Raw genomic sequence first — 27416 nt, 5'->3', positions numbered from 1 at the left:
GTGCTGTGTGTCTTTAATCCCAGCACTGGGGAGGCAAAAGGCAGGTAAGAAACCCTGTTTCAAAAACAATCAAAAAACCCCAAAGACTTTTATCCTGCATGATTCAGTTCAAAGGTTTAATGCCTGTTTGTGTTTATATGTATTTATCTCTTAAAGTGACTTTACTTAATGGAAAGCCAGATATAATATATCAGAACAGAAATTTAGAGGCAAGAGGTCCTTGTGGGATGGGTTCTGTGCTAATCTGTCTAGGTATTGGGTTGGGTTTGGTATGTGCTTTAGTGCCCAAAGCTTCAGTGTCTCCATTGTTCTTCTTTGAGTCCTTTATTTAAAGACTGACCCTGCAGCTCTTTCAGCTGTAATCTATTGCTGTTACAGTGGAGCCCTGTGCCATGGTAAGATTGTGAGAAGGGATGAATTCTGTATGTCCTTACATTTCAGCTTTTATTGAAGCTGATATGTCCTCGTTCTGTGCTGTTTTAAATCCCCCACACCCCCTTAGGTGAGTCAGGAAGGCTAGCAGGGGATAGTTTGAGGAAGTGCTCTTCTTTGGATAAAGTAGTTTAGACATTAGTGTATGAATGCATTAGTCAGGGGTCTCTAAGGAAACAACTGATAGAATGAGTGTATAAGCATATATGTGAATTTATTCAGTTGGCTTACAGATACGGACTGGGTGGTCCAACAATGCTTGTAACATGACAGAAAGGTGGAGAATCTGATAATTGTTTAGTTCAGAAGGCTAGGTGTGCCTCTGCAGTCCCAATCTGGTGCTTGGTATTAGGGGTAGGGTGGGGTGGATTCCTAGAGAGCTGCTGGTTTTTCTTCTGTGTTGGATTTAATACTGGACATAGAAACAGGATAGATGAATTTGTCAGTGAGGGCAGGCAATCAGAAGAAAACTGCTCTGACCCAGTTACGGTAAGTCTTCGTGCTTAGGATCGGTTTAGGAAAAATCCCTTACAGGAGAGCCCAACAGCTAGATTTTTTTTTTTTTTTGATAAATATTCTAGGGCTGGGTGTGGTGACACATGTCTTTTTAATCCTAGTACTTGGGAGCCAGAGGCAGAAGAATCTCTTTAGTTTAGGGCCAGTCTTGCCTACATAGAGTTTCAGGACAGCTAAGCCTACATGTGAAAACCTGAATTTGAAAACAAAAACAAAAACAAAACAAAAGCTGTGTATTCTGGGGATATAAAGGAAGATTTTCTAATTTGTTTGTTGAGAGAAATTTCTAGGCTGAATTGTTGGACATCATTGTTTGAAATTATTTTGAAATTGTTATTTCTGCTCTATTTGTGTCTTCTTATGTTATTATCACATGCACCTAATAATAGCAAGAATAACCATTTGATAAATGGTTATTTATCAAAACTGCTTCAGCTGTTCTGGACATTGAAATTTCATTTTAAAATTTACATTGAGCTTATTTCTACAAATGGTGTCAGACTACCTGGATAACCATATGGAAACAAATGTATCTGAACTGTTTGCAGGGGAATTTGAGGCTCAGTTTAGCCATAAAGCTGATACATTATACATAGTTTTATACATATACACACCATACATAGACATGCACTAGTGTAAATTTGATTTTGTTTTAAATTATAAATTTAAGAGTCAATCACAAGAATAGAACAAATAATGTATATATATATATATATATATATATCCTTTACCCATTTAGTTAATTTAAAACAATTTATTACTGTGATAGGGTGTGTATGTTGAGGTCAGAGGATATCGTTGTTGGGTCGGTTGTCTTCTACTCTTACAAGGGTGCCAGGGATGGAACTCAGGTGTCAGCTTGCATCATTGGGTGGCACTCAGCTTGCTGAGCCATCTCACCAGCCCCCTTTTAATGAACATTTCCCCATTGTTTCTCATTCCCCCATTCCGTGTCTGTTTCTCTCTTAACTCTTAAGGTGATTGCTGATTTTTTTTCAACTGTAAAGTCACATAACTTTTCTTTTATAGTCAGTAGTTTAGAGATTTTTTTATATGTAGTTTATTCCTCCCAGCTTTCCCAACTGGAAGCTGAGCCAGGAAGCTCCAAGTACTACTTACCACTCACATATGTGTGTGTGTATGTGTGTGTGTGTGTGTGTGTGTGTGTGTGTACACTGCAGCTGTCTTCAGACACACACCAGAAGAATGTATCAGATCCAATTACAGATGGTTGTGAGCCACTTTGTGGTTGCTGGGAATTGAACTCTGGACCTCTGGAAGAGCAGTTAGTGCTCTTAACTGCTGAGCCATCATCTCTCCAGCCTTACTTATCACTAAGTCCTGAGTATGCTCCTGCTTGTTCAAGCACTGCCCACCCCCACCCCCCAAGTTTTATTTTGAGACAAGCTCTATAAGTTGCTGAAAATGGCTTGAAAGTTTCACATTTTTGATTGATATTTTCATTATTTCAAAATAATTAGAACAGTTTTCTGTTTTTCTAGTTTTCTATTAACCCATGGATTATTTAGTACTTTAAATTTTTTAATTTCTAAATACAATCTATTTTTTGTTACTATTTCTAATTATTTCTTTTTCTCTTCCTCTTTTTCCTTCTTTCTTCTTGCCTCATCTTTTTTCCTACCACTGTTTAGCTCCAGTAGCCTAGAGTACAATCCTCTTGTTTCACTGTCCTGAATGCAGGCCTTGTAGCATTGTGGTCTGCTTATTGCTTACTTGTTCTCAGAAAAATAGTCTCAGTAGATTCCTTTGGGTGAAATTGAGACTTCTTTAATGAACTAATAATACAGGAATTAGCAAACTGGGGCTGAAGGCCTAACTACTCACTGTCATCTGCTTTTATATATCTTATAAGCTAAAATAGTTTTTATATATGCGAGTGTTAAAAAATAAGATTAGTCTTTCATGAGTGAAAAATGGATGAATTCTAAATCTTAGTGTCAAAGTTTACTGGAATTGAGTGACTCATTTCTGAGTTTGTTCATGCAGCAGCGTTGCTTAGTAGTTGGCTCAAGATTCTTCTTATCTGGCCTTTGACAGATAAGCTTACCAAGCTGATACAGTATCTGTGGTATGCTGCCCCTCTTTGTGCATGTGAGATAAATGCTGTATCACTTAATTATAACTGAATCCCAAAATGTTTGCTTCTGTAAATGTTTATTCCTAGCTGTGTGTCTGGGTCTCCATTCAGTATATCTGTTAGCACAGGTTACTGACTCACTTGTTTCCTCTTGTCATATTTTTGTATGTCTAGTTTCTTAGTCTCTAAGAGGGATTTATTAAGAATTTAAATTATACTATAGATTTTCATCTTTCATTGGTATCACTTTCTTTGGGTTGCAACTTTATTTTTTCATGCTAAGTGCTTCACCAAGATACCTTATTTTGTGTATGTATGTGTATATTGCAGGGAGGGGTTGAGTGTGAACATGGATGTGCCTCTGTGTGAGAGCTTATATCTCCATCAATTTCTCTGTCTTTATGTGTATGTGGTATGGATGTGTGCATCCATGTTCATGGATTTATGTGTGGAGGTCAGAGGTTAATATATGTTGGGTTTCCTTCCATAATTGCTTTCTACTTTGTTTTTAACTTTTTATTTATTGTGTGTGCATGTGTGTGTTGTATGTGTGTGCCCATGCACTCACACATATGGAGGTTAGAGGATAGCTACTTTGTGGAGTTGTTTCTCACTTTCATCTTTATATGGGTTCTGGGACTAAAATGCAAGTTGCTAGGCTTGTGAAGCTCACACCTTTACCAACAGAGCCATTCTCTCCAGCCCACCTTGGCAGAGTCTATCACCAAACTTGGAAATCACTAATTGTGCTATTGTATTAGACTGTTTAGCCAGGAAGCCCCAGTTTCTACATTGTCAGCTCTGGGATTACAGGTACTGTATTAGGCCCTTTCTATTGGTGCTGGGACTCCAAACTCAGATTTTCATGATTGCACCACACACACCTTACCAACTGAACTATCCTCCCACTGTTTGTTTTTCTTTGTTTTCTTAAATCATTATTTTATGTGTGTGTTTTGTTTGCAAGAGTGTCTAATCGCACTACCTAGATGCTCATAGAGGCTAGATCGTCTGGAACTGGAGTTACACAGGGTGTGAGCTGCCATGTAGGTTCTAGGACTCATACCCAGGTCCTCTGGAAGAGCTGTTAAGTGGAGCCATTTCTCTAGTCCCTATTTTGGTCTTTCTTGAATCACTGTTGGCTGTTTTTCTCTTTTTACTTGGATGATTTTTCTTATTTTTTTTTTTTGCATTTTTTTGTTTGTTTTTTTGTTTGTTTTTGTTTTTGTTTTGTTTGTTTTTTGAGACTTAGCTTATTTTTAGTTATCTAGGGATACACATAAGCAAAATAAAAAAGTAAACTAAGAACTCAGGAGAAAGGTTTTAAAAAAGCATTGAGCCATCCCAGAAGAAGAGCCAAAAGATGTTGTTAGGCAGTTGTCTAGAATTGTTACAAAGCAGTAATTCTAGATTTGAACAAGGATATCTTGGTGGGGTGAATACCATCATGGAAAGCTTGAAATAAAAGTTGATATGATATAGGACAAGACTATAAGCAAAACCAAAACTAAGGTCATTAAAGATGTCATGGAAATCTAAACAAACAGGGTAAGGAAATTTTGGTTGTTAACAGACCAAATTAGACTGGCATGGTGTTATGAAATTAAATAAGACGGTAATAATGAATTTGAGCTTAAATCTCAGAACAATTTTTGTCTTCAAGTAACTGTAAGGTTGTGATACTGGACCATAAAATAGAAAATTAACTGTAACAGGAATTTGATTTCTTAATAATAATTACATAGTTAAAAAATGCTGTTTCTTGATTTTCAACTTTGAGTCAGCCTTTAGTCACCACAGGAATGGACAGAGCCTGTAATTGCAGGACAGAATGTGACAATTAATAATAAAAGGGGTAAACGGGAATAAGCAGGGAGATTACTACCTCTGATAGTTTTGTTTTTCATAGGGAGAATCAAGAGATAATGCTAAAATAAACAATAAAAGTACTAGTGTACTATTGTACTATTAAAAGTATTATTGTACTATTAAAGTCCAAAGATGGACTACCACACCTGTTACCAGAACTGTAGACAGAGGCAGGAGGATTGCTAATGTCTTAGTTAAGGTTTTATTGCTGTGAAAAGACACCATGACCAAGGCAACTCTTTCTTCTCTCTCGCTTTTTTTTTTTAAAGATTGATTGATTTTATATATGTGAATACACTGTAGCTGTTTCAGACACAGTAGAAAAGGGTCCTTTGCCCTCTTCTGGTGTGTGTGAAGACAGCAGCAGTGTGCTCACATATATAAAATCAATCAGTCAGTCTTCTAAAAAACAGGTATGTATTTAATTCTGTAGTCACTCCTTTATATACAGCAGACATTACTAGTTGTAAAAGAGTAGGCTTTAATACAGTGTTGTTTGGGACTTATCCCATGTTCATTTTAATGAACAGATCATTAGAAAGAAATCACCAGAGAGGTATCAGAGATAAAGTGTACTACAGAAAAGTAGATCTGACAGACATTTAAATAACACGCCACCCAGCAGCTGTAGAATGTATATTCTTCTGCATGTGCTGATAATAGACAGAGGCTACAAGACAAATCTAAAAGATTGAAGAACTTGACATTGGAGTTTGTTTTCTCTGACTGCAATGGGATAAGTAAAACCAAGAGAGCTTCAGAAATAGTAGAAATAAGCTGGAGTGTGGTGGTGCCTGTTTTAATCCTAGCACTTAGAAGGCAAAGGTAGGCAAATCTCTGAGTTCAAAGCCAGCCTGGTCTATAGAAGGAGTTCTAGGACAGTCAGGGCTATGCCGTAAAACCCTAGTCCCTTGAAAAATTTACATGTCTAAAAATATTTATATTATGATTCCTAATAGCAAAACTACACTTATGAAATAGCAAGGGAAATAATTTTATGAGGGTCATTACAACATGTGGAACTGTATTAAAAGTTTACAGCACTGTGAAGGTTGACAACTACTGCAGTGAATTATTTAAGTAAGAACGTTTTAGGGTACACGCGTGTTTGTGTGTGTGTTTGTGGGTGTGTTTCAGCATAGAGTACATGAAAAACTTTGTAAGTTCTGTGAAGGAAGTTACAAAGGAGAGTGATCAGTAGGGCTAGACCAGGGCCAAGGGGGTAAAAGCTCAGTACAGCAGGAGACAAGATCCAGGGCCTTGGCTAGGGATGGCAGAGAGGGAAAAGGGGAAATATAATTAGAGCGTCTTCTAGGCCACTGATGATATACATGTAACATGGTAACACTGCACAATAATACTTCATTTCTGTTTATGGAACACATTACTAAGAGGAGGACAAATGAATTTTTTATTCTGGAAAGTTTCACAAAGGTTATTAGTTCATCTGCTAGAAATTTTGTTTTGATTGAAGGTAGTACTTGGGTATTTATTTCAATATTTCAAGAGTATGTTCATTTAAAGAAAGAATCCTAGAAATTTATAACTTTTTTGATAGTTTCCCTTTATGGTCTTGATAGGTAAAGAAATTATACCTTATCCTAGAATTTCATGTGCATGTTATATCTGATCTAAATGTAGATTTTTTGTTTAGTTTCAAAATCAATGGCTTTCCTTGGTTGACAGATCGTTTTTTAATCACATTAATATTCTTTCTTGAGTTGCAAATAAAACCAGTTCCCATCAGATTTGATAACAAAACATTTGTATTGCTTAATCACAGTATTCCTTTGCTTTGTTGGCCCTGTATATTTAGTTTGTCAGTTGGAGGGAGCTTCAATAATTGATGCTTGAAGCAAATGAAGCTGATTTATGTGTTGACCTCGTCAGAGTGCTAACAAGTCCACAGGAGATTGTTGGACTTATGTAAACTAACCATGTGTTTCTAAGGAGACTGTTGATGCAGTCTTAGCCTCTCTTCCACACCTGCCGCGTGATGTCTCAGTTTTCATTCTGTTAGGACCTCCTTGGCAATACTGTTAATTGTTTACCCATGATGCACTCCATTTCCTCCTGGTAAACATTTTTGTTATCTTCGAGGAGAGAACGGACTCCCTTGCACACACATATATATATATACACATATACATAAAAAGTAGTAATAATAACCCTAATACAAGAGTATATCTCTTGTGATTGACCTCTTATTATTTGAGATTACCTTGTTATGTGGGATAGTAGTTCATGTTCTTAATAAACAGTTGCATGCATTTATAAAGATTTGTCCTGTAATTGACGACACTTTGTTGTTTTAGCTGCTCTAGTATGAATAATGTTCTGGGAATATCCTTATGTCTAATTGTGTATAAGTAAGCTTATCTTGGGTGCATACATAGCAGTAGATCACAGGGATCCTTTAGATATTCATATATTTGGCTTTCGTAGGTCGAATAGTATTACAAGTTGTACCAATGTATATTCCCATTAAATCACATCCAGCTAAATCCCATTTAATTCTAAAAGTTGTTGCTCTGCCTTAACCAATGCTCCATTTTGCTACCTTTCTTCACATGATGGTATTCTGTTAGGGTCTTAACTACTACGTGTCATGGAGTAATCAGTAAGAGCAAACTTGTTTTCCTATGTTGATTGCATATAATGTTAGAAAAAAATGTTTCCTGTTTATTTACAATGTGTGTTTCTTAGTTCCTGTCCTAGAAATTGGGCTGTTAGACTAAAGGCTTCCTCTTGTGTGGGACATTTTCTTGTTATAGAGTGAAAACAAAGAAAATAAAATCAACAAAATGACTATCCTATGCTTGGGTTAAATGTTGTGTGTCCATAATCCAGAGGCCAAAGCCTATTACAAAACTGTGCTCAATGTCAGTGAGGCAGGAAGTTGTTCTCCCAAGACAGGCATTCAAGTCATGGGACGGTGCAAATGGAGGAGCGTGATCCTTTCACAGGAAAGGACAAAGAACAGGTGTTAGACAGTAGTCACAGTCTACTGCCACTTGGTGAGATGCTGCTCATTTTCTTTCATTTGTATCTTAACTCTTTTTCTCATTTCTTGTGTTTTGTTCTTTTATATACTTTTAAAAGTTTTTTAAAAAAGGCTTTTAAGGTTATAAATGCTTTGTTGATTATATACAATACAAACATAATTTCTTTCACTTATTCTTTTACTCTAAATACAAAACTTAAAGTGTGTATCTGTATTTTTTCTTTGCATTTATGCTTTTTTGTTGTTGTTGTGTTGTTAGTTGTTTGAGACAGTTTCTCTGTGTACCTTTGGGTGGTCTGGAACTTGATTCTCCTGCCTCAGCCTCTGGAATGCTGGGGTTTCAGGCATACACCTAGTTATTTTTTTGTTTCTTGTGTAAGAAATAGTGTCATACTCCATAATCCCAGAGTTATATTCCATTGTCTTCTGTAGTTTATCATTTTTCTTTTTACATTTTAGTCTGTAGTCCATGTAAACTTTTTTTTTTTTCGCATTTAAACATGATCATTTTTAGAGTATTCCGTGAAAGAGTTGCTTAGATAATAAGAATTTTAAAACTGTCTCAACAGGCCCAGCCACTGGTCCTAATTGTGTGAGTGAAAGAAATGAGTAATTGTGAAAAGCAGAGAAAGGAAACTTAATTAGCATGCACTAGGAAGAGAAACATAAAGAGGGGTCACCCTGTCTGAGTCCATCTTTGTTGTACTGAAGTAGGATTAGATAGAGGAAGCATGGTGGTGGATAGGCAAGAGGTATGTGGAGCTAAGCACTGCTGATCTAGGTGTAGTTTGTCTGTTCATTGTTTCTTTTCTGGTTCTGCATGATGGTCAGAAGTTATTCTTCTTAGTCTAGGGGACAAGCTGGTTCTCAGATTAGTCCCGCTCCAGAGTGCTGCCTTTCCATTATGGACAGTTACCCTCATTTGAGTCATAGTTAGTTGTGTGAGGTTCTGTTATTTCTGGACTCCTTGATGACTGCAGGTTTAGGACATTGGAGACCTTTCAACATTTTGTGGGGATCTGGAATAGGATATTATAAAAAGCTGACAATAAGGTGCCTCAGGTACTCTTATATTTGTTTTTTTTGTGCCTTTAAGTGAAATAAAGAGGTTACTTAGGTATTACCTTTTTCCTAGGTAGTGATTAAGGTGCAGAATTAAGGTGTAAAGTTGCAAAGTGAGAGGAGAGACACCAGAATTTTATCCTGCTTTTAGTTACTTGGTGGGCCCAAGTGACAAGTTGATGTTTGGTTGTTTTGTTGTTGTTGTTTGTTTTGTTTTGTTTTTTCGAGACAGGGTTTCTCTGTATAGCCCTGGCTGTCCTGAAACTCACTCTGTAGACAAGGCTGGCCTTGAACTCAGAAATCCACCTGCCTCCCGAGTGCTGGGATTAAAGGTTTGCGCCACCACCACCCAGCAATGTTTGTTTGTTTTTTTATTTTATTTTGTTTTTATTTTTTAGTCTGGTTTGTTTATTTATTTATTTATTTTTAGCAAAGACAGGTTTTAAGAGCCTTTTACCAAACCAGCTTTATTTTGACATGAAGCATATTGATACTAAAGATACATATATGTAGAGGATATATTAGCAAAATACGTTTTAGCCAAATTCCTTATTTTCAAATCATGTTGGATGTGTGTGTGTATGTGTGTGTATGTATATACATACAATTTTTTTTCAAGATAAGATTTTTCTGTGTAGCCCTACCTGTCCTTGAACTCCCTCTGGAAAACACGCTGACCTTGAATTCAGAGATCTGTCTGCATCCCAAATGCTGGGTTTAAAGGTTTGTGACACCACCACCTGACAAGTTACTACTATATTTAAAACTCAAAACCTTAACTTTATCTGCAGGTAGACAAAATTTGTTCATTATTGGATCAAAAAGCACAGTAATACCTTTATATCAGAAATTAGGGGTTTCTGTGCTTTAACAATCCTGGTCTTTTAGGAGAGTTGGGATTTGAAATTTTTCTTTCATCCTAGTTGGTTAATTCCTTTGTTTATGGGTGTGTCTTTGTTAAACTTGAGTAAAAGAGTCAAGGGTTAATAATTTCTGGATGCTTAAAACATTTTTGTGTAAATAGTTGTTTTTGTAGTAATGCAGACAACTTTGGAGGTTAGTTCTTCCACAGGATCCAAAATGTTTTATTAAGGGCTGGAGAACTACCTCAGTATCTTTAAGAGCCAAAGGTTCATTCCCAGCACCCACAGTGGGCAGCTCACAACAATCTCTTAACTCTTTTTCCAGGAGATCTAACACCTCCTTCAGACCTCCATGAAACCCCAGCCCCCACAACATACATTTACACAAGAAAACACTTAAGTTTATAATGAAAATAAAGTATTTGTGGTAGTATTATTCTAAAATTTATATAGTTACTTGAAAATTAAGTTTTATCACCCAATGAAACAAAATATTTATTTTTTAAAAAAATTTACCAGGATGAACAAAATTGATCAATTTGAAGTAGATTGGTTTTGCCTTTTATTTCATATTTATTATCCTTTTATAACCTTGGTTATCTGTATTAGGATTATAATGAAAGTGCTTATCTGATACATTTTATCATTGAGTATTCAGATGTTCAAATAGGATAGAACTCTTGCTTGAACAGGTCTAGTGGCTCATCCTCAGCCCCTGTACTCAGAAGGCTGAGGCAAGAGCATAGAGAGTTCACCACTCAATCTTGGCTATATAACAAGACACGTATCTCAGAAAAGCCAAGGTCTGATGCTGGAGCTGAGTCATGTTTGCCCAGCATGGTCAAATCCCCAGTACCAGAAGACAGACACTTCTCTCTTACCCTAAAGAAATAAATTTCTAAAAACATTTGCTTAAGAAATAGTATACACCAAAGATAGTTTTTAGGATTAATGCTAGTAGAAATTAATAATTATAAAAAATTTGACAAGTATAGATACAAATTGTATCCTTGTAGCTCTATTTTTAAAAATGAGTATTGAGCCGGGCAGTGGCGGCACACGCCTTTAATCCCAGCACCTGGGAGGCAGAAGCAGGCGAATTTCTGAGTTCAAGGCTAGCCTGGTCTACAGAGTGAGTTCCAGGATAGCCAGGGCAACACAGAGAAACCCTGTCTCAAAAAAACAAAACAACAACAACAAAAAAAGAATATTGAAAGTCAGGATTCTTAGAATGTTAAATAAATTATTTTCATGGAAATAAAAACTGTCAGAATGTAGTCTCCTGAATATAGTTTAGTACTTCAAACACAGAACGATTGGAATTGTCATAGGCATTTGCAAAATTATGTCCCCAGTGTTTTGCGATAGATAGATAGATAGATAGATAGATAGGCATCTGCTGTAATTTTTCCTTACCACACAGTTTGCTCTCAATCTTTTTAAATATCTTTATACTTAAATAAAATAGCACTTTTGGTAAGTTTAATAGTAAATATAAACCATTATTTTAAAACTTGCTTTATTGAGTACTAATTTTGCTTTTCAGCGGGGATCTGATGAGCTTCTTTCTTCTGGTGTCACTAACGGACCTTCTACCATGAACAATTCTACTCCTTCTGCAGGTGTGTATGGTAAGTTTGAACACCTCATCCTGTGTTTTCTTTCTGTGAGCTTTTTTTTTCTCATTGTTCTTATGTGCCACTGTTTACAATAAAAATTTGTGAATTTTACTCAATAAGAGAAGTGGAAAAAGTCAGCTTAAGGAAAAAAATAATATTGAAGAAATTTAGGAATGGGTTCACCATGTTGTACATCTACCCTAAAATAATTAATTGGGACTATTTTGTAGGCAGAGAATTTGTTAATATAAACATGTAAACAGTGATATGGGAGTTGAGACTAAAGCCAACTTTATGACTCTGAGCTCACATTAGAATCACTGGAGAAGAAGCTGGGGAGTTACATGTAGTTTGGTTAGTAGTGCTTGCTGTGCAAACATGAGAGCCTGGTTTTGATTGCCCATGTCTGTTTATTGCCTGTGTCTGTTAACCAGTGTTAGGGTGCGAGAGGAAGAGAAGAGAGAATCCTTGAGCTCACTGGCCAGCTAGTCTAGCCAAAACAAGGAGCTCTAAACCCTGTCTCAGAAATCAAAGTGAAGAGTGATAAAGGAAGATATCCAAATCAATTTCTAGCCACTATAAGGATGCAGTGCATGGGCAGTTGCCTATGCACATGCACATGCATGCCAGGAAGCAGGGAAAGATGAATGCTACTTCTCATTACCTTTTCATTTTTATTCGTTCTAGAAGTCTTGGTCATGGAAAGATACTGCCCATGTTCAGGGTGGGTCTTCCCATGTCAGTAAAGCCCCTTTGGAAAGCCTTCCTAGACTACACCCAAGGGTTTATCTCCCAGATGAGTCTATTATAAGTGTCTTGAAGTTGACAATCAAGATTAACCAGCATACTCAGAATAACTTGGAAGTACTGAAAATATGCAAACAGCCTAACTTACCCCTGAAGTTTCTGTGTAGGGGAGATGTTTGCCTTTGTTTTTAGAGCTCTTAAGTCATGCATCAGAGATACAGACCTAAGGGGTATTGCTAGGAATCTAATCCAGTCCTTGCAAATCCCAGACAGACCCTACCCAACTAGACTTGTTCGATTCATGCATCTTTTAATGTTCCTTCTAGATTGTCCTAGATTCCTAGAGTACTATGTCCTGGAGGGTAGGGATAGGGGTAGGATGTGGGTGTGTGTTAAATTAATAGTACCTTGAATTTCCTTATGATTTCCACTTGGTAATAATGTGGAACAAATTTTTCTTTCATCATGCTGGGAATTAGACCCAAGACCTCCCATATATTAGTAAGAAGTTGTATCTCTAGAACCAAAGAAACCTTTAAAAAATAACTGCATTCTTTGTAATATCCAAAGCCAGGTTTGTATGAACTTGTGATATTTCCACCTCTGCCTCCAGAATGCTTCTGATGTTACAGGCATTCACCACTGCAACAATGTGAGTGTGGCTCACTCACACCGCTTCAAAGAGTCTAACATTCTCTTTGGCCTCCATGGGCATCTATATACATGTGACATACACACACGCACACACACAGAAAAGTCATAGGGGTAGACGTTGATACTTCCTTAAGATATACAAACATTTTTGTTGTTTTGATTTTTTTTTGAGACAAGGTTTTTTTGTATGTCCTGGCTTTCCTGGAACTAGGATCTGTAGACCAGGCTTGCCTTGAACTCACAGAGATCCTGCCTTCCTCTTCCTCTTGAGCACTGAGATTAAAGGTGTATGCTACCACTGCCCGACAAAACACAAACAATTTAATAAAATCATACTGTGCACCAAAGTGAGAGCCATGAATACTGACTTGCTGAGTGGTCTTTTTTTCTTTAGTAAAATCAGAAAAATTTTTGTAGATAGTCTAAATATCAATTTTAAAAATACTTATTTAAGTCTGGGAAACTACTTTGTATTTGAAGAAAATTTTTTGTTTGAAAACAGGAATTAGTTATATCAATCCTCTCACAAGTACATGGCTGCCTCATAAGATTTTTGCCATGTGTGAACATAAGTGATGGGCTAATGATGCATGTCTATAAATGTACCAAAAGGCAGAAGAAAACTGAGTAGAGAAATGATTACATGCACTGTGGTGTATCTGCAGCAGGTAAGCGTCTGAAGGGTTTATACCACTGAGGAGACAGAAGTCTTTCATATCTGTCTGTAAGGGGGACAGGTTTAGTCATCTTCATAGACCATTTGTGTGTGGTATAAAGCTGAGGCAAAAGCCGTATCTGAAGGGACAGACTAACTTTCTGCCATCTTGTTAAATATTAAGCTTTAAAGCACTAGTTGTTTCTCTAGAGATGGATCTTTGGGTGTCACATGCCATGGATCACTGGGACTTTGTCTTGGAATGTTGTTATATCTAGTAGCTAGATAAGGCTCCATGCAGTTGAATGTTGTTAAAGTGCAGAAACTTTAACATTTGTCTTGGGCTTTTTTATCTTTGGAGTTTTCAGTAAGAACAGTATTCTTACTATGGAGTATGTGGCACCAATATTTATAGTTTAGTCATACCTCAAAATGTTATCTTAGCCAGGACTGAGGAAGCCTCAGCAGGAGGATTTCAAATTCAGTGACAGCAGGTTCTCCAGACCAGACCTCACTACAGAATTCTGTCCTACCTTAAAATGATAACAGTTTTTTACTGTTTCATCAGTTGAAAACTGAATTTAAACATATTAGGTAGAATGCTCCTATAATGTTAAATTGGGAATCCACCGAAAAGATTCAGAAGTATGTCAGTATCATGTAATAATTGATTTTCTAAAGTTAGCAAATGATGACAAAATTAAACTACTATAGTCTGCTAATAGGGTTGCTGTCTCTTTATGGAATATACAGGAAAAACTGCATGTGAAATTAATTAAGGAAAATTGTGAGTTGATTTATTTCAAGCTTTTAAATAGAATAGTGATAAAGTTGTATTTCACATAAGCCTTGCCTATGATTCACACATTTTCAGCTGTTGCCCTGGCCACAAAGTGGTCCAACATGATGGTGCATTTCTTTAGTCCTACCACTGGGGAAGTGGAGACAGAAGGATAAGCACTTGAGGATCATCTTTGGCTACAATTTTAAAAAGTGGAAAGAAAAAAAAGAAGTGTTTGTGTGTGTGTGTGTGAGAGAGAGGGGGGGAGGGAGGGAGGGAGAAAGAGAGAGAGAATAGGCAATATGTAACAAGATTGAAAGCTGCTAGAAAAAAAACTAATCCTACTTATTCATATCCTACTGTACCTGCTGCTTTTAAATCAAAAGCTCTGTATGTTGTCCGTGAGAGATTTTATAAAGAGTGTCAGTCTCTCATTAATTAACTTTCAGATTTAACTGTTCTGAAGCTAAATGAGACTATAGCGGAAACCTTAACACTAAGTCTACCAAACCCCATTCTTTATTATTTTGGTACAACTACTAGTAATATAGATATATTTAAAATGAAGATTTTATGTTGCATAAGGATGCTTGGAACACTGGTGCCAAGTTGTGACTCTGCCAGGCAACGTGGGACCTATGGTTATTCTCTTTAGATATTGTTAGTGTTATTTTAAAATCTCATGTATGATGAGCTATTTGAGGTGCTCAGGAAATAAAGGCATTTGCTGCCAAGCCTTATGACCTGAGTGTGTGATCCCCAGGCAGCTCCCACATGGTGGAAGGAGAGAACTGACTCCTGCTGTCCTTTGGCTTCCACACATCTGCTGTGACACACACATCTACATAAAATCATAAAATGTAATTAAAAAAATCCTTTCTTTCTGGTAGGTACATATTCTGTGTGAGCTTTAAATTATGAATCTTAGTTCTAAAACAAAGAATATCCCTTCCTATGAGCTTTATCCAAAATAGACCTAAAGATGTTTTGACTCAATTTACATTAATTTGTTATTGTAATATGCTTCTTTCACTAGTGTGTGTGCTCACGCATCCTTGTGCACAGACAGGGCCATGTTTTTTATATCTGGGAACTTAAACATGGATCTGCAGTTTTAAGGGTTTTTTTTTTTTAATGTCCTCTGGTAACCATGAAAACATTTCAACACTCCATAACTCATGTTTTCCTTGAAAATTATAGCTGTACAAATGAATGGCAGAAACTGATACTATTCTGTTTGCTAAAAGAACTGATTTTATTTCAGCCCATTGTTACTCAGATTACACAGCTACTTTTAAAGTCTTCTTTTAGCTATAGGTGGCCTTGACTTATTAATAAGTACAAGTGTTTTATAGGACATGTGGGTCATCTCTGTATGCTCAGGAGGAGCACACCTGGCTGCTGCCAGGTAACTGTGGAGGTGGAGTTTAGATAGAATATTAACAGCTATGATAATATTAATACTAAAATCTATTAATGACTACAGTACAAAAAGTTATAGAGAAATACTTTGATATAGTTATGAGTTCTAACAGATGTACACAAGATGAACACAATATATATACATGGTTGTGTGTGTGTGTGTGTGTGTGTGTGTGTGTGTGTATGGGGAGAGAGAGACAGAGACAGAGAGACAGAGACACTGCTCTGACTCTTAGTGGTCATTCTAATGTCTGTTTTCCTTTCCTTTCAAAACAGAATTCCCAAATTACTAGACTGCCACACAAGAATAAAAAACCGATTTCTTTCTCCCACTTGAAAGTGGAAGGTCAATGGTAAAAGATTGACAGAGATGAAGTCCAGCTTTAACTTTCCTTAACCTCTTCTCTAAGGATGGGAATGATGGTGATAGTGGTGGTATGAGTAAGAATGGCCTCCATAGGCTGATTATTTGATTGCTTAGTCATCAGGGAGTGGCAGCACTTGAAGAGTTCAGAAGTGTGGCCTTGTTGGGATAGGTGTAGTCTTGTTGGAGGAAGTGTATCACTAGGAAAGCTGGGGATGGGGGTTCAAAAGCCCAAGCCAAGCCCTGTGTCACTGTCTATCTTGGCTAGTGGATCAGGATATAGCTCACAATACTTCTCCAGCACCATGGGTGCTGCCATGCTCCTGGTCACGATGATAATGGTCTAATAAACCTGAAACTGTAAGCAAGCCCACAATTAAATGCTTCTTTTGTAAGAGTTGCCTTAATCATGGTGTCTCTTCACAGCAATAGAAGAAGACTAAGAAGTGCTAAGGCCAGTAGAAGATCATATTAGAAAATCTGGTTCCGTATCAAATCAAATCCCCTGTCATCTACCCATATTTCAGAAGACCTAAAAGTATACCCAAGTCTGTAATTTGTTTTGAATTGTAGCACTCTCACCTATATTTGAGTTAACATACCATACTTAAATAATACTCCCATGATCAGCCTGGCTTAATCCATGCATACATGAACAGGCCAAAACCAAGAAATTATAAAATATGTCACTACCTCAGATGAGTGGAGAGAAAACCTTATGACAGATTAATAAAAGCATAATTATAACTGTTGGTAACAAATACAAAATAAAACAAAAGCAAATTAGTGAGATAATCTTTGTATTCATATGCTTGAAATAATCTTCATTTGAATCACTACAAACTCTGCAAGACTGATGACGTAGCATGTGTGAGGTCCCAGGTGCACTGACAGTACATAGGTAGTTACAAATACAAATTTGGGAGCAAGTGTGTGTGTGTGGGGGTGTGTGTGTGCGTGTATAGCAAGAGGAATGTTCAATTTATATATTTTTAGGTCAAGTTGTATGCCACAGACACAAATAAATATTGCTCTATGTTTATATGGTCTTCATGATATTTATTTGTATAGGATTACAGGTAGTAAATTTTAATTAGTTTTTAGAAAGAGGATATTAGGAGTTTGGCAAGATTCTATTTTTTCTGCCAATAGTGGCAAATATCATATTTAGTATTTTAAAAGATTATAATGAAATTTTTAAGTAGTTATATTTGGCTTGTCTTCACTATTCCTGGAAGAAAAATATTTCTGAATTTCATCTACATAAACTTGAGTAATCATTATAGCTAAGTCAATTGTAGTTAGTATGATTTGGGTAAAATCTTGCTGTGTGCTAGGATAATCAGTTCTTTTTTGCAGTAGCTAGTCTGACATTTTAGGGCAGGACAGCATCATGGGGGACATGCTGTACTATAGAGTCCTGAGTAGCATGCCTGTAGTTTGAAGTATGTAGGGGGTATTGAAAAATGTATATTTCAGCCAAGGTCTGCTTATTACTGCTCAGTAGGATTATCATAAGAACACAAAATTTAGCTAATAAAGTGAGAAAGCCTATAATGTTTAAGAAATAAACTAAAATTTTACATATAACTCATCCAGATCTTTTTGGTTGTACTAGGTACAAAATTTATATCATAATCTTCCTTAAAATTTGTTGTTCATTTGTTTGAACCCTGGTTGGCGTGGAACTCTTTGGATCAGGCTGGCTTTGAACTCAGAGATCTGCCGGCCTTCTGACTGCTGGGATTAAAAGGCGTGTGCCACCACAGCCTGGCTTAAATTTTATTGTTTTAATTCTTTTTATTTTGCAGTATAAAAAATTGAAAAGGGTTCTTTAAAAATATATTAGTGGGCTGGAGAGATTGCTGAATAAGGTTAAAAGCACTGGCTGCTCTTGCCGAAGACCCAGGTTCAGTTCCCAGCACCCACATGGAAGCTAGGGACTCCAGGAACCTTCCTGGTTCCTTGGGCACCAGGCATGCTGAATGTACATACATGCATGCAGGAAAAACATTTATACCCATAAAAATAAACATACACAGGAGACATTTTGAACATTGAGTTTAGAGGTATAGTCATACCTCAATTAGTGGTTGGCATGTTTTCTGAAAATGCAGTGAAACATCCTAGAGTAGAGGCCTCAATCTGTGGGTCATGACATGTGGGGGTTGAACTATTCTTTTACAGTGGTTACCTAACACGATTAGAAAATACAAATATTCATATGATAATTCATAGCAAGAAAAATTACAGTTATGAAGTAGCAGCAAAAATAATTTTATGGTTGGGGTCACCATAACATGAGGAACTATAAGGGGTTGTAGCATTAGGAAGGTTGAGAACCACTGTCCTAGAGTGTGCTTACACAGACCTGGGCAGTATACTTTACCTACTACACTTAGGTATGTATGGTATATGCAGTTTAGCTTATGTCCCAGACTGCAAACCTTTGCATATTGACTTTGTGCAAACCTGTCACTGTATTTAATGCTATAGGTAGTTGTAGTTAAAGTGTTGTATATCTAAACTTAGAAAAGGTATACCCATGTTTAATGCTTACCTCATCAAAGTGATACAAGACTCTATGAAGCAATTAATTGATTTATCCTAATACTTTTCCTCAAAAAAAAAAAATCAGACAACAGTTAAATGTAATGGCCACAGTGAAAAACCAAAAGTGGGTTCATAAAGAGGTGGTTGGTTTTATTTCCCACTCATATCATCAACCCACAGCTCCGTGAATTTCAAGTGCACTAGGTCAAGTGTGGCAATTTAGTTAATGTAGTATGTCAACCCAAATTAGTTTCAGTAATTAAAAAAAAAATCTTATGTTTTTTAGCTAATGGGAATGACAACAAGAAATTTAAAGGAGATAGACCTCCCTGTTCGCCTTCCCGTGTTCTCCATCTTCGAAAAATTCCATGTGATGTCACCGAAGCAGAGATCATATCATTAGGTCTACCATTTGGCAAAGTAACTAATCTTTTGATGTTGAAAGGAAAAAGCCAGGTACGTAATATTTAAAGATCAACACTGAGTGATTATCTTCTGGGTGTTAGTATTTCATATAATTTTTATTTTCTTGAACTTAAAATTAACTAGTTGATTTGAGATGGCGCCTCTGTGTTGCTCTGGCTGATGTAAAGTTCATAAGCTCAAGTGACCTTTTTAAAGTTCAGCCTTCTAAGTATCTAGGACCACAAGGGTGTATGCCACCTTGCTGGCTGTTCAGCTTTTCTTACTATCTGTGACCACAAATTAATTTTTTCCCCCAAGACTTTATTTATGTATGTGAGTACACTGCCGCTGTCTTCAGACACACCAGAAGAGAGAATTGGATCCCATTACAGGTGGCTGTGAGCCACCACGTGGTTGCTGGAAATTGAACTCAGGACCTCTGAAAGAGCAGTCAGTGCTTTTAACCACTGAGTCATCTCTCCAGCCCCCCACAAATTAGTTTTTAAGCCGATATTTTTTCCTTGTTTGACAACAAACAAAAATTAACACAATAAACAGGAGAATTTCTTATCTATTTATTTGGGGTCCTTTTCTTTAAGAGCTATTTTATATTTTACTTACTTGATGTTTCCAACCATAGGATGATTCCTAAAAATATCCTGTAATACCTAAGAGACCCTGATAGAGAACTGATAAACTGCACTTTATTTGTCCAACTAAAGAACAGTTAAGTTTTCCAAATGATGCAGTTATCATTAAGCTAAAGATCTAAGGGTTTTTCATGGGATTTAAGAGTTGGGAGCAGCTGGGCATAGTAGCATATGCCTTTAATCCCAGTGCTACAGAGGTAGAGGTAGGTGAGTCTCTGAATTCAAGGCTAGCTCTGTACATAGTAAGTCCCAGGACAGCCAGGGCTATGTTGAAAGATCCTGTCTCATAACCAAAACAACAGCAACAAAAAGGTTTGGGAGCTACATCATTTGTAAAATAAAATTGAATGTTTATCTAGATATGACTGAATAGTTAGTGTTTTTAAAAGTGGAAGCAAACATTTTTTAAAGGCTAGAGATTTAGCTCAGCAGATAATTTAGAGCCCTAGTTGCTCATGCAGAGGACCTAGGTTGAGTTTCCAGACCATAAGGGTGGCCCATAGCTGGCTGTAACTGCCATTCCAGGGATCTGACTGACATCCTCTCTAAAGCTCTGTGGGCATCAGGCATACATCTGATGCACATATATACAGTCAGGCAAACACAGAAAATGAATATTGTTGGGCGGTGGTGGCACACGCCTTTAATCCCAGCACTTGGGAGGCAGAGGCAGGCGGATTTCTGAGTTCGAGGCTGGCCTGGTCTACAGAGTGAGTTCCAGGACAGCCAGGGCTATACAGAGAAACCCTGTCTCCAAACAAAACAAAACAAAACAAAAAAAAAAGAAAATGAATCTTTTTATAATGAATTGGTTTACAGTAGGCTACTTTTCTTGGAAGAGTTCATTTCTTTTTGTATTTTTTTTAAAAACTGATCTTTGCTTTGGTCCATTGTAGCCTGTTGCTTTAGGCTAGCCTGAAACAGTGTCATGTCTCCTGCTTCCATAAAACCAGTATGCATATTCTAGTTGTAGAATTATTATGTAACTTCTTTAATAATTTGAGAGACATAGAGAAACTTCATTATACAGATGAGTTTTTACATTAAATTGAGTTTCAAAGATTTTTACTTATTTTTGATACTTTTGTGAGTTTCATACATGGATTGGCCATAGCCACTCCTCTCTCCCAACTCTTCTCATACCACTTCCTCTTTCTTACCTATCAAACTCTTTTGTTTTTTAAACCTTTCAGGATACATTTTAATGGTTACATGCAAATATATAATTTCTGTGTATAAATGGATGTTTTTTGATGTTCTAATTCACGAATCTATCATATATTTAAATCAGATTAGAAACATCTGAAACATTCTTTTCATCCTTTCTTTCTCTCTCTGTTTTTTTTTTTGGTGGGGGGGAAACTAGGATAGAGGGAGCAGTTGTTAGGGTTTTTCTTGTGCTGGCCAAGTACTCAGGCTACAACCTGATAATATTATTTCTTTATGATGAAAACATTTAAAATCCTGTTGTCTAGTCTCTTTAATTATACAATGTATTATCATTATCTTTAAATACCTTACTAAGAAAAAACACAATAGACTTTTTACTTCTGAAGACAGCTTAGACAAGCTTAAACCAGTTGTGTTCAACCTGTGCGTCAAAACCCCACTTTCATGGAGGTTGTATATCAGATCTCCTGCATATCAGGTATCTACATAATGATTCACAACAGTAGCAAAATTATAGTTATGAAATAGCAAAAACAATGTGGTTGCAGTCCACAACATGAGAAATGTTGTGTTAAAGAGTTGAAGCATGAGGAAGGTTGAGAGCCACTGGTGTAGACACGGTTTTTGATCAACTTTTCCCAAGTCTTGTGTCTCATTAACTTCCCCAGCCTCTAGTAACTACCATTCTATACCTAACTTGTGTGAGAATAGCATTTTGAAAGATTCTACATGTCAGTGAAATAGTGTAATGCTTCTCTTTCTGTTCTTGGCATAGTTTACTGAACACAACAGTTCCAGCTCATTCTATTATATACAGGTATCATCACATTTTCTTTATTGACTCACTGGTTGGTAGATACTTAAGCTGGTGCTGTGTTTTGGCTGCTGTGAGTAGTACTACAATAAATATGAGAGCTCCGATGTCTCTGTGACCTTCTGATTTTGTTGCTTTTGGATAAACACCTAGTACCAGATTGCTAGCTCTATTTAATTTTTTTTTTTTTTTTATAAAATGAATCTCTATTCTGTGTGTAGAATAGTTACATCAGTTTATGTTCCCACTAGCAGTACAAACAAGGCTCTCAACACAGTTGTTTTGTTTTTTGAGACAGTGTCTCACTGTGTAGTCTAGGCTGGCCTTGAGCTCAAAGATTCCTGCTTCTCCCTCTTGATTTGTAGTATCAGTGATGTGTACCATCACTCCTGGCCTTGCCCTTAGTCCTTTTTGGTAATAGCCATTCTGTTATCAAGCAGCTAATTAAAAGTTTGATTTTTATTTCCCTGATTAGTGGTATTGAACTTTCTTTCTGAAATAGCTGTTGACCATTTGTTTGTTTTCTTTTGAAAAAAAAAAAAAAACCACTTGTTTAAGTCTTTTATCTGTCCTCTACTCACCATGGACGGGTCAAACTATCCTTTCAGCTATGCATCATGAGAACTCCTGTCTCGACCCGCTACCATCTGGAATTAGACCTGCGTACAATACTAGTGCTCTAACACCTGAGCTTTGGATCTGACCTTAGAGCTGTGTATAAATAGGCCTAACTCTATTGCTCATTTTAAAAAACAGAATCATTTTTTTGATCAGGTTATTTTTGCATAAATTTGAGATAGTCTTGTAGGTAGTTCTGAGTACTCAGTATGGCTGGTATGTTTATATTCTCTTTTAGATCAGCCATTAAAAAAGTAGGCAGACCTTGCTACATTAAAAGTTCTATTGTCAACTGCATGTGACAATAAGTTTTTAATCCAAGCACTCAGGAGGCCAAGGCAAGGGCCTGCTCTACATAGTGAGGTCAAGGACAGACAAGGTCTATGTAGAAGAGACCCTGCCCCTCCCCCAAGATTTAAAAGAACAAACCACCAATCAAAAAGGTTCTATTGCTAATTTAATCCATCACAGAAGTAATAACAATCTACATAGCTAAATCCATACATAGGCTAAACATGAGATGTCAAGAAGCTTCTTCTCTGACTTCCCCATGCTATTCCTCCCATCCTGTATTAGTATTATTAGGTGCCAAGTGTCCCTGAATGATTCCAATCAGTATTGACTTAATGTAGGAAGTTCCTATAGTTCTCTAATTTTAGAAATTGATCCTTTGCATCTTATTTTTAAAATAATCTTTATTTGGAGGGTTTGAAGCTCTTTTATTTTCTAATATTTCCAGCTCTTATGTGAAATGTGATGGATATGTGAACATCTGTGTTTTTGCTATTTGTTTTTTGAGACAGTTTTTCTTTGTAGCCTAGGCTGTTGTGGAACTTGCTCTATAGACTGGGCTGGCCTCAGCGATCCACCTGCCTCTGCCTCCCAAGTACTAGGATTAAAGGCAAGGGCTACTACCACTTGGCCAAATCTGTGTTTTTAAGAAACCCTCAACATTTATTTCTAAGCCCTGGGAACATTAGCTAAAATCATGTGGCCAACTAGAGGGTGGTGGATAAGATTGTAAGGTAGTAAGTATATGTTCAAAAAGATTTCTTCTTCATACGATTTGGAGCAAATGTGAGTAAGTGGATATGGAATGTAGCAAGTTCTTGGTGTCGAAAATTAATGCTGTCTGCTGTCTGCACACTTGATTTCTCATTGTGGGCTGGAGTTTTAAATCTTAAAGAAATTCTTACCATAATCTTAAATTGGGAAACCTTTAAGTAATTAAAAGTATCTATCTCACGTGTATAATGAAAAAAGTCACAGAGAATTTTTTTAAATGTCATATTACCCAGTCCTGTTCTTTGCTGGTAATAATTCAAAGTGCTGTGTGTGTGGGTGTGTGTGGGTGTGTGTGGGTGTGTGTGGGTATGTGTGGGTATGTGTGGATATGTGTGTGTGTGTATATGTGTGCGTGCACACACACATATACAAATGTCTAAACATATTTATGTGAATACAGTCTGTAAACAGCTAGTATATATACATAAAACAGAAAGATACTTTACACAGATTTATATGTAGCCTTCACTTTAGAGTATACAGGATGAGTGTAGGTTAGAAGTATAATTGAAAAATGAGATAAAACTGAATGTGAGAGCTGGCTGACTGGTAAACAGCACTGGCTGCTCTTCCAGTAGATCTGGGTTGGATTCCCATCACCCCCATGGTAATTCCCAGTTGTGTGTAACTTCAGTCTTGGGATCCATCTCACTTTTCTGGCATCTCTGGGCAATGCATTCATATGGGTATAGACATACATGAGACATAGAAACTCATACACATAAACTAAAATTTTTGAAAAAGAAAACAGAATGTGTGTGTTACTATTTTGAGTGGGTGCTTTCATACACTGATATTTTCTAGTTCTTTCCTGCAGAATCCCTGACAGACCACCTAACTAGCACTCTGACTTAACAGTCATTTCATGTTTGAGTTATAAGAGTTATAGATTGCTTATATAGCTGCATATTTTAATAGAGGAAACTGAGGGTCGCAGGTGTTTGTGACCAACTTACAGTAGATAGGTAGGTAGAGATTTAAATCAGGATTTTACTCAGGCAATGATGATTTCTCATTCCCTTGCTGTCAAATCAGATATGTTGGTTCCTTGGTGGCAATGTTTATGATGATAGAAACTCTGAAAAAACATTCCATTTCATCTGTAGATGGCTGGTGTATAAAATTGAAGATGAGCAAGTTATTATATACCCAGGTCTTATTTGAGAATTTAGGTAGAGTAGTACTTTTCAACCAACTGTCCCCTTTCCCCATCCTCCGACAGGGTTTTCAACTTGTCTTGTTTGTTTTAAAGTAGGGCCTTACTATGCTTCTGTACCAGGTTGTCCTGCAACTCAGGCTCTCCCAGTGCTGGGACTAAAGGTGTGCACTGCCACACTCACACTTGGACTCCTGTTTTTAACCTATTTGTCTTTATTGAGTGAAATTCTAGCATCTCTTTTGTGTACTCTAGCAGTTTAGCCTGATTTTACAAAAAAAAAAAAATTAGCTCCTAAGAATATTCATTTGTAATGGTGATATAAACATTTATTTTTACTTTTAGGCATTTGAAGAAATAGAAATTTAAAAACAAACATAAAACATAACAATAATTTAATCAAGTGGCACTTTCCTAAGTTGGAAACTTTTATTGGACCCAGTTTTTCAAATTAATTTTATCCTATTGGGAACAATGTCATGTATAGTGAGAAAGCACAAATTTAGACCAATGTGGAATGATTCTTAACCATCTTCTTATGTTTATTGCAGGCCTTTTTAGAAATGGCTTCTGAAGAAGCTGCTGTTACTATGATAAATTATTACACTCCTGTTACTCCTCATCTTCGAAGTCAGCCTGTTTATATCCAGTATTCCAATCACCGAGAACTTAAGACTGACAATCTGCCTAATCAGGCTGTAAGTATTATAGGCATCTGTAAGAATAATTATACAAATATATGGTATCATAACTTAAAATTAACTTTCTATACTTCAGAGAACCACCACTTTTTTCCTTTTAGTACACTTTATTAGGATTTCATATGTATATGTAATTTGTTCTTAAATGCTTAATAATAAAAACAGTTTCATTTGGAAACTTTGGAAGTTGTAGTGTTAGAAATGATACTTACTGGACTGTGCATGGGTAACAGTCTTTTTTTTTTTTCTTTTGTTTTTTGTTTTTTTTGGAGACAGGGTTTCTCTGTGTAGCCCTGGCTGTCCTGGAACTCACTCTGTAGACCAGGCTGGCCTCAAACTCGGAAATCCGCCTGCCTCTGCCTCCCAAGTGCTGGGATTAAAGACATGTGCCACCATCACCCGGCCAAGGGTAACATTCTTGTACATAATTCTAGAAGTAGGAAGCTAGACTACTCAGGGAAACTTTTCTCAAAATGAGCAAGAAGTAACATTCCCCCCCGACCCTCAAAACTGTTTTCATAATTAAGATAAAATCCTGTACCTCCTAAAATCAGAAATACGAAAGAAGTGCAGAAAATTGCTGGATTTGCCCTTGTTTTGACAGAAATCAAAAGCTTTGAGTTTGCCTTCCAGGGTCCTTTGTGTGTGTGTGTTAAGCACTCTCCCAGGATCTACATCCCTAGCCAGGAGTAGTTCTCTGTTGAGGTGTTAGGGAGGCAGTTTAAGATGTATAGAATTGCTCAAAATTTTCCTTTAAATGAGTTTTGACTCCTCAAGTGAATATGGCATGGTCTAACAACATAATGCTTTTATTTTAATATAGTTCATGGTGAGTCTTTTGTGTCTTTCCAGGTTCATTTTAAGTGGTTAAATAGAAATTTGATTTAACATGAAAAAAGCTTGTCTACAAAGCAAAGGCATTTTTAAAAAGTGTGTGTGTGTGTGTGTGTGTGTGTGTGTGTGTGTGTCTGTCTGTCTGTCTGTCTGTCTGCCTGCTTTTTATATGCATGGGTGTTTTGTCTTTATGGATGACTGTATGAAAATGCCAGACGCCCTGGAACCGGAGTTATAGACAGGTGTAAGCTGTCATGTAGGGGCTGTGAAATGAATCCAGGTCCTCTAGAAGAGCAGCCAGTGCTCTTCACCACTGAGCCATCTCTTCACCCCCTGTACTTTATTTTTTAAATATCTTCTAAAATTGAATATAATTATTTCACTTTCCTCTTTTCTTCTCTTTTCTTCAGCCCCTCCCATTCCCCAGATTCCTTCTCAAATTCACAACTGCTTTTTCATTATTATTATTATTATTATTTATTGCTTTTGGTATTATCCATCCTCAACTTCACATACAGGGTTTCTCTCTGTAGCTTGCTGATTCTCTTTAGTGTTGCTTCTGTGTATATGATTTCAGGACTGACCACCTGGTATTAGATAACCAATTTGAATACTCATCTCTGGGGAAGGCTAATTCTCCCTTGCTCAGCTGTTGTTAGTTTGTGGTTCTTTGTTTAAGAGGTGAGACATTTGAGATTTCTCTCTTCCAGTTTAACATCTTTATCTATGGGTGGTGTTCTTGTTTAGGCAGCCATATATTGAGGTAGGTATCATGGATGTGACTTCCCTGTCATTTCTAGGAGATACAGTCTCAAGACAGACTTTCCTGTCTTCTGGCTTTTATAGTCTCTTCCCCCATGATGTTCTTGAGCCTTGGGTGCAGAAGTTGTGTTGTAGATGTATCATGGCCCAGTTGCCGTCTGCATTTTTGACCAGGTATGGTTTTCTGTAATGGTCTCCATCTGGTGCAAAATGAAGCTTCTTTGATGAAAGGTGATCATCTGTGGCTATAAGGATAAGTATTTAGGTTAAAAGTATTGGTGAGATCAGGAATTCAAGGTTCATACCTAAACATAATAAAAGCAATATACAGCACACCACCAACATCAAACTAAATGGAGAGAAACATGAAGCAATCCCACTAAAATCAGACACAAGACAAGACAAGGCTGGCCTCTCCCCCATGTATTCATTATAGCACTCGAAGTTCTAGCCAAGCAATTAGACAACAAAAGGAGATCAAAGGGATACAAATTGGGAAGGAGGAAGTCAAGATAACACTATTTGCAGCAGATGATCTGATGATACATATACATATATCTATATCTATATCTATATCTATATCTATATCTATATCTATATCT

At 36.8% G+C, this 27416-nt stretch overlaps 1 protein-coding gene across 7 annotated transcripts in view; it reads left to right on the top strand.

Annotated features, from left to right (window-relative positions):
• Positions 1-27416, top strand: part of Ptbp3 (polypyrimidine tract binding protein 3) — an 82631-nt gene that overhangs the window by 11149 nt on the left and 44066 nt on the right. For 4 of the 7 annotated variants that reach the window (XM_028779878.1, XM_028779876.1, XM_028779875.1 and 1 more), the window contains 3 exons: positions 11391-11475; positions 18926-19095; positions 25069-25215. In XM_028779878.1, coding sequence (XP_028635711.1) covers positions 11442-11475; positions 18926-19095; positions 25069-25215 — 351 coding nt within the window. In that variant the 5' untranslated portion in view covers positions 11391-11441. Of the gene's footprint in view, positions 1-11390; positions 11476-18925; positions 19096-25068; positions 25216-27416 lie in introns of those variants that run through there. The other 3 variants (XM_028779879.1, XM_028779877.1, XM_028779880.1) reach the window with 2 other exon arrangements.

This window comes from Grammomys surdaster, unplaced genomic scaffold (assembly GCF_004785775.1).
Source record: "Grammomys surdaster isolate TR1022 unplaced genomic scaffold, NIH_TR_1.0 363, whole genome shotgun sequence".
NCBI classification, from domain to species: domain Eukaryota; kingdom Metazoa; phylum Chordata; class Mammalia; order Rodentia; family Muridae; genus Grammomys; species Grammomys surdaster.
The sequence above is the reverse complement of the archived record's forward strand: the minus strand, read 5'-3'. Positions and strand labels throughout refer to the sequence as shown.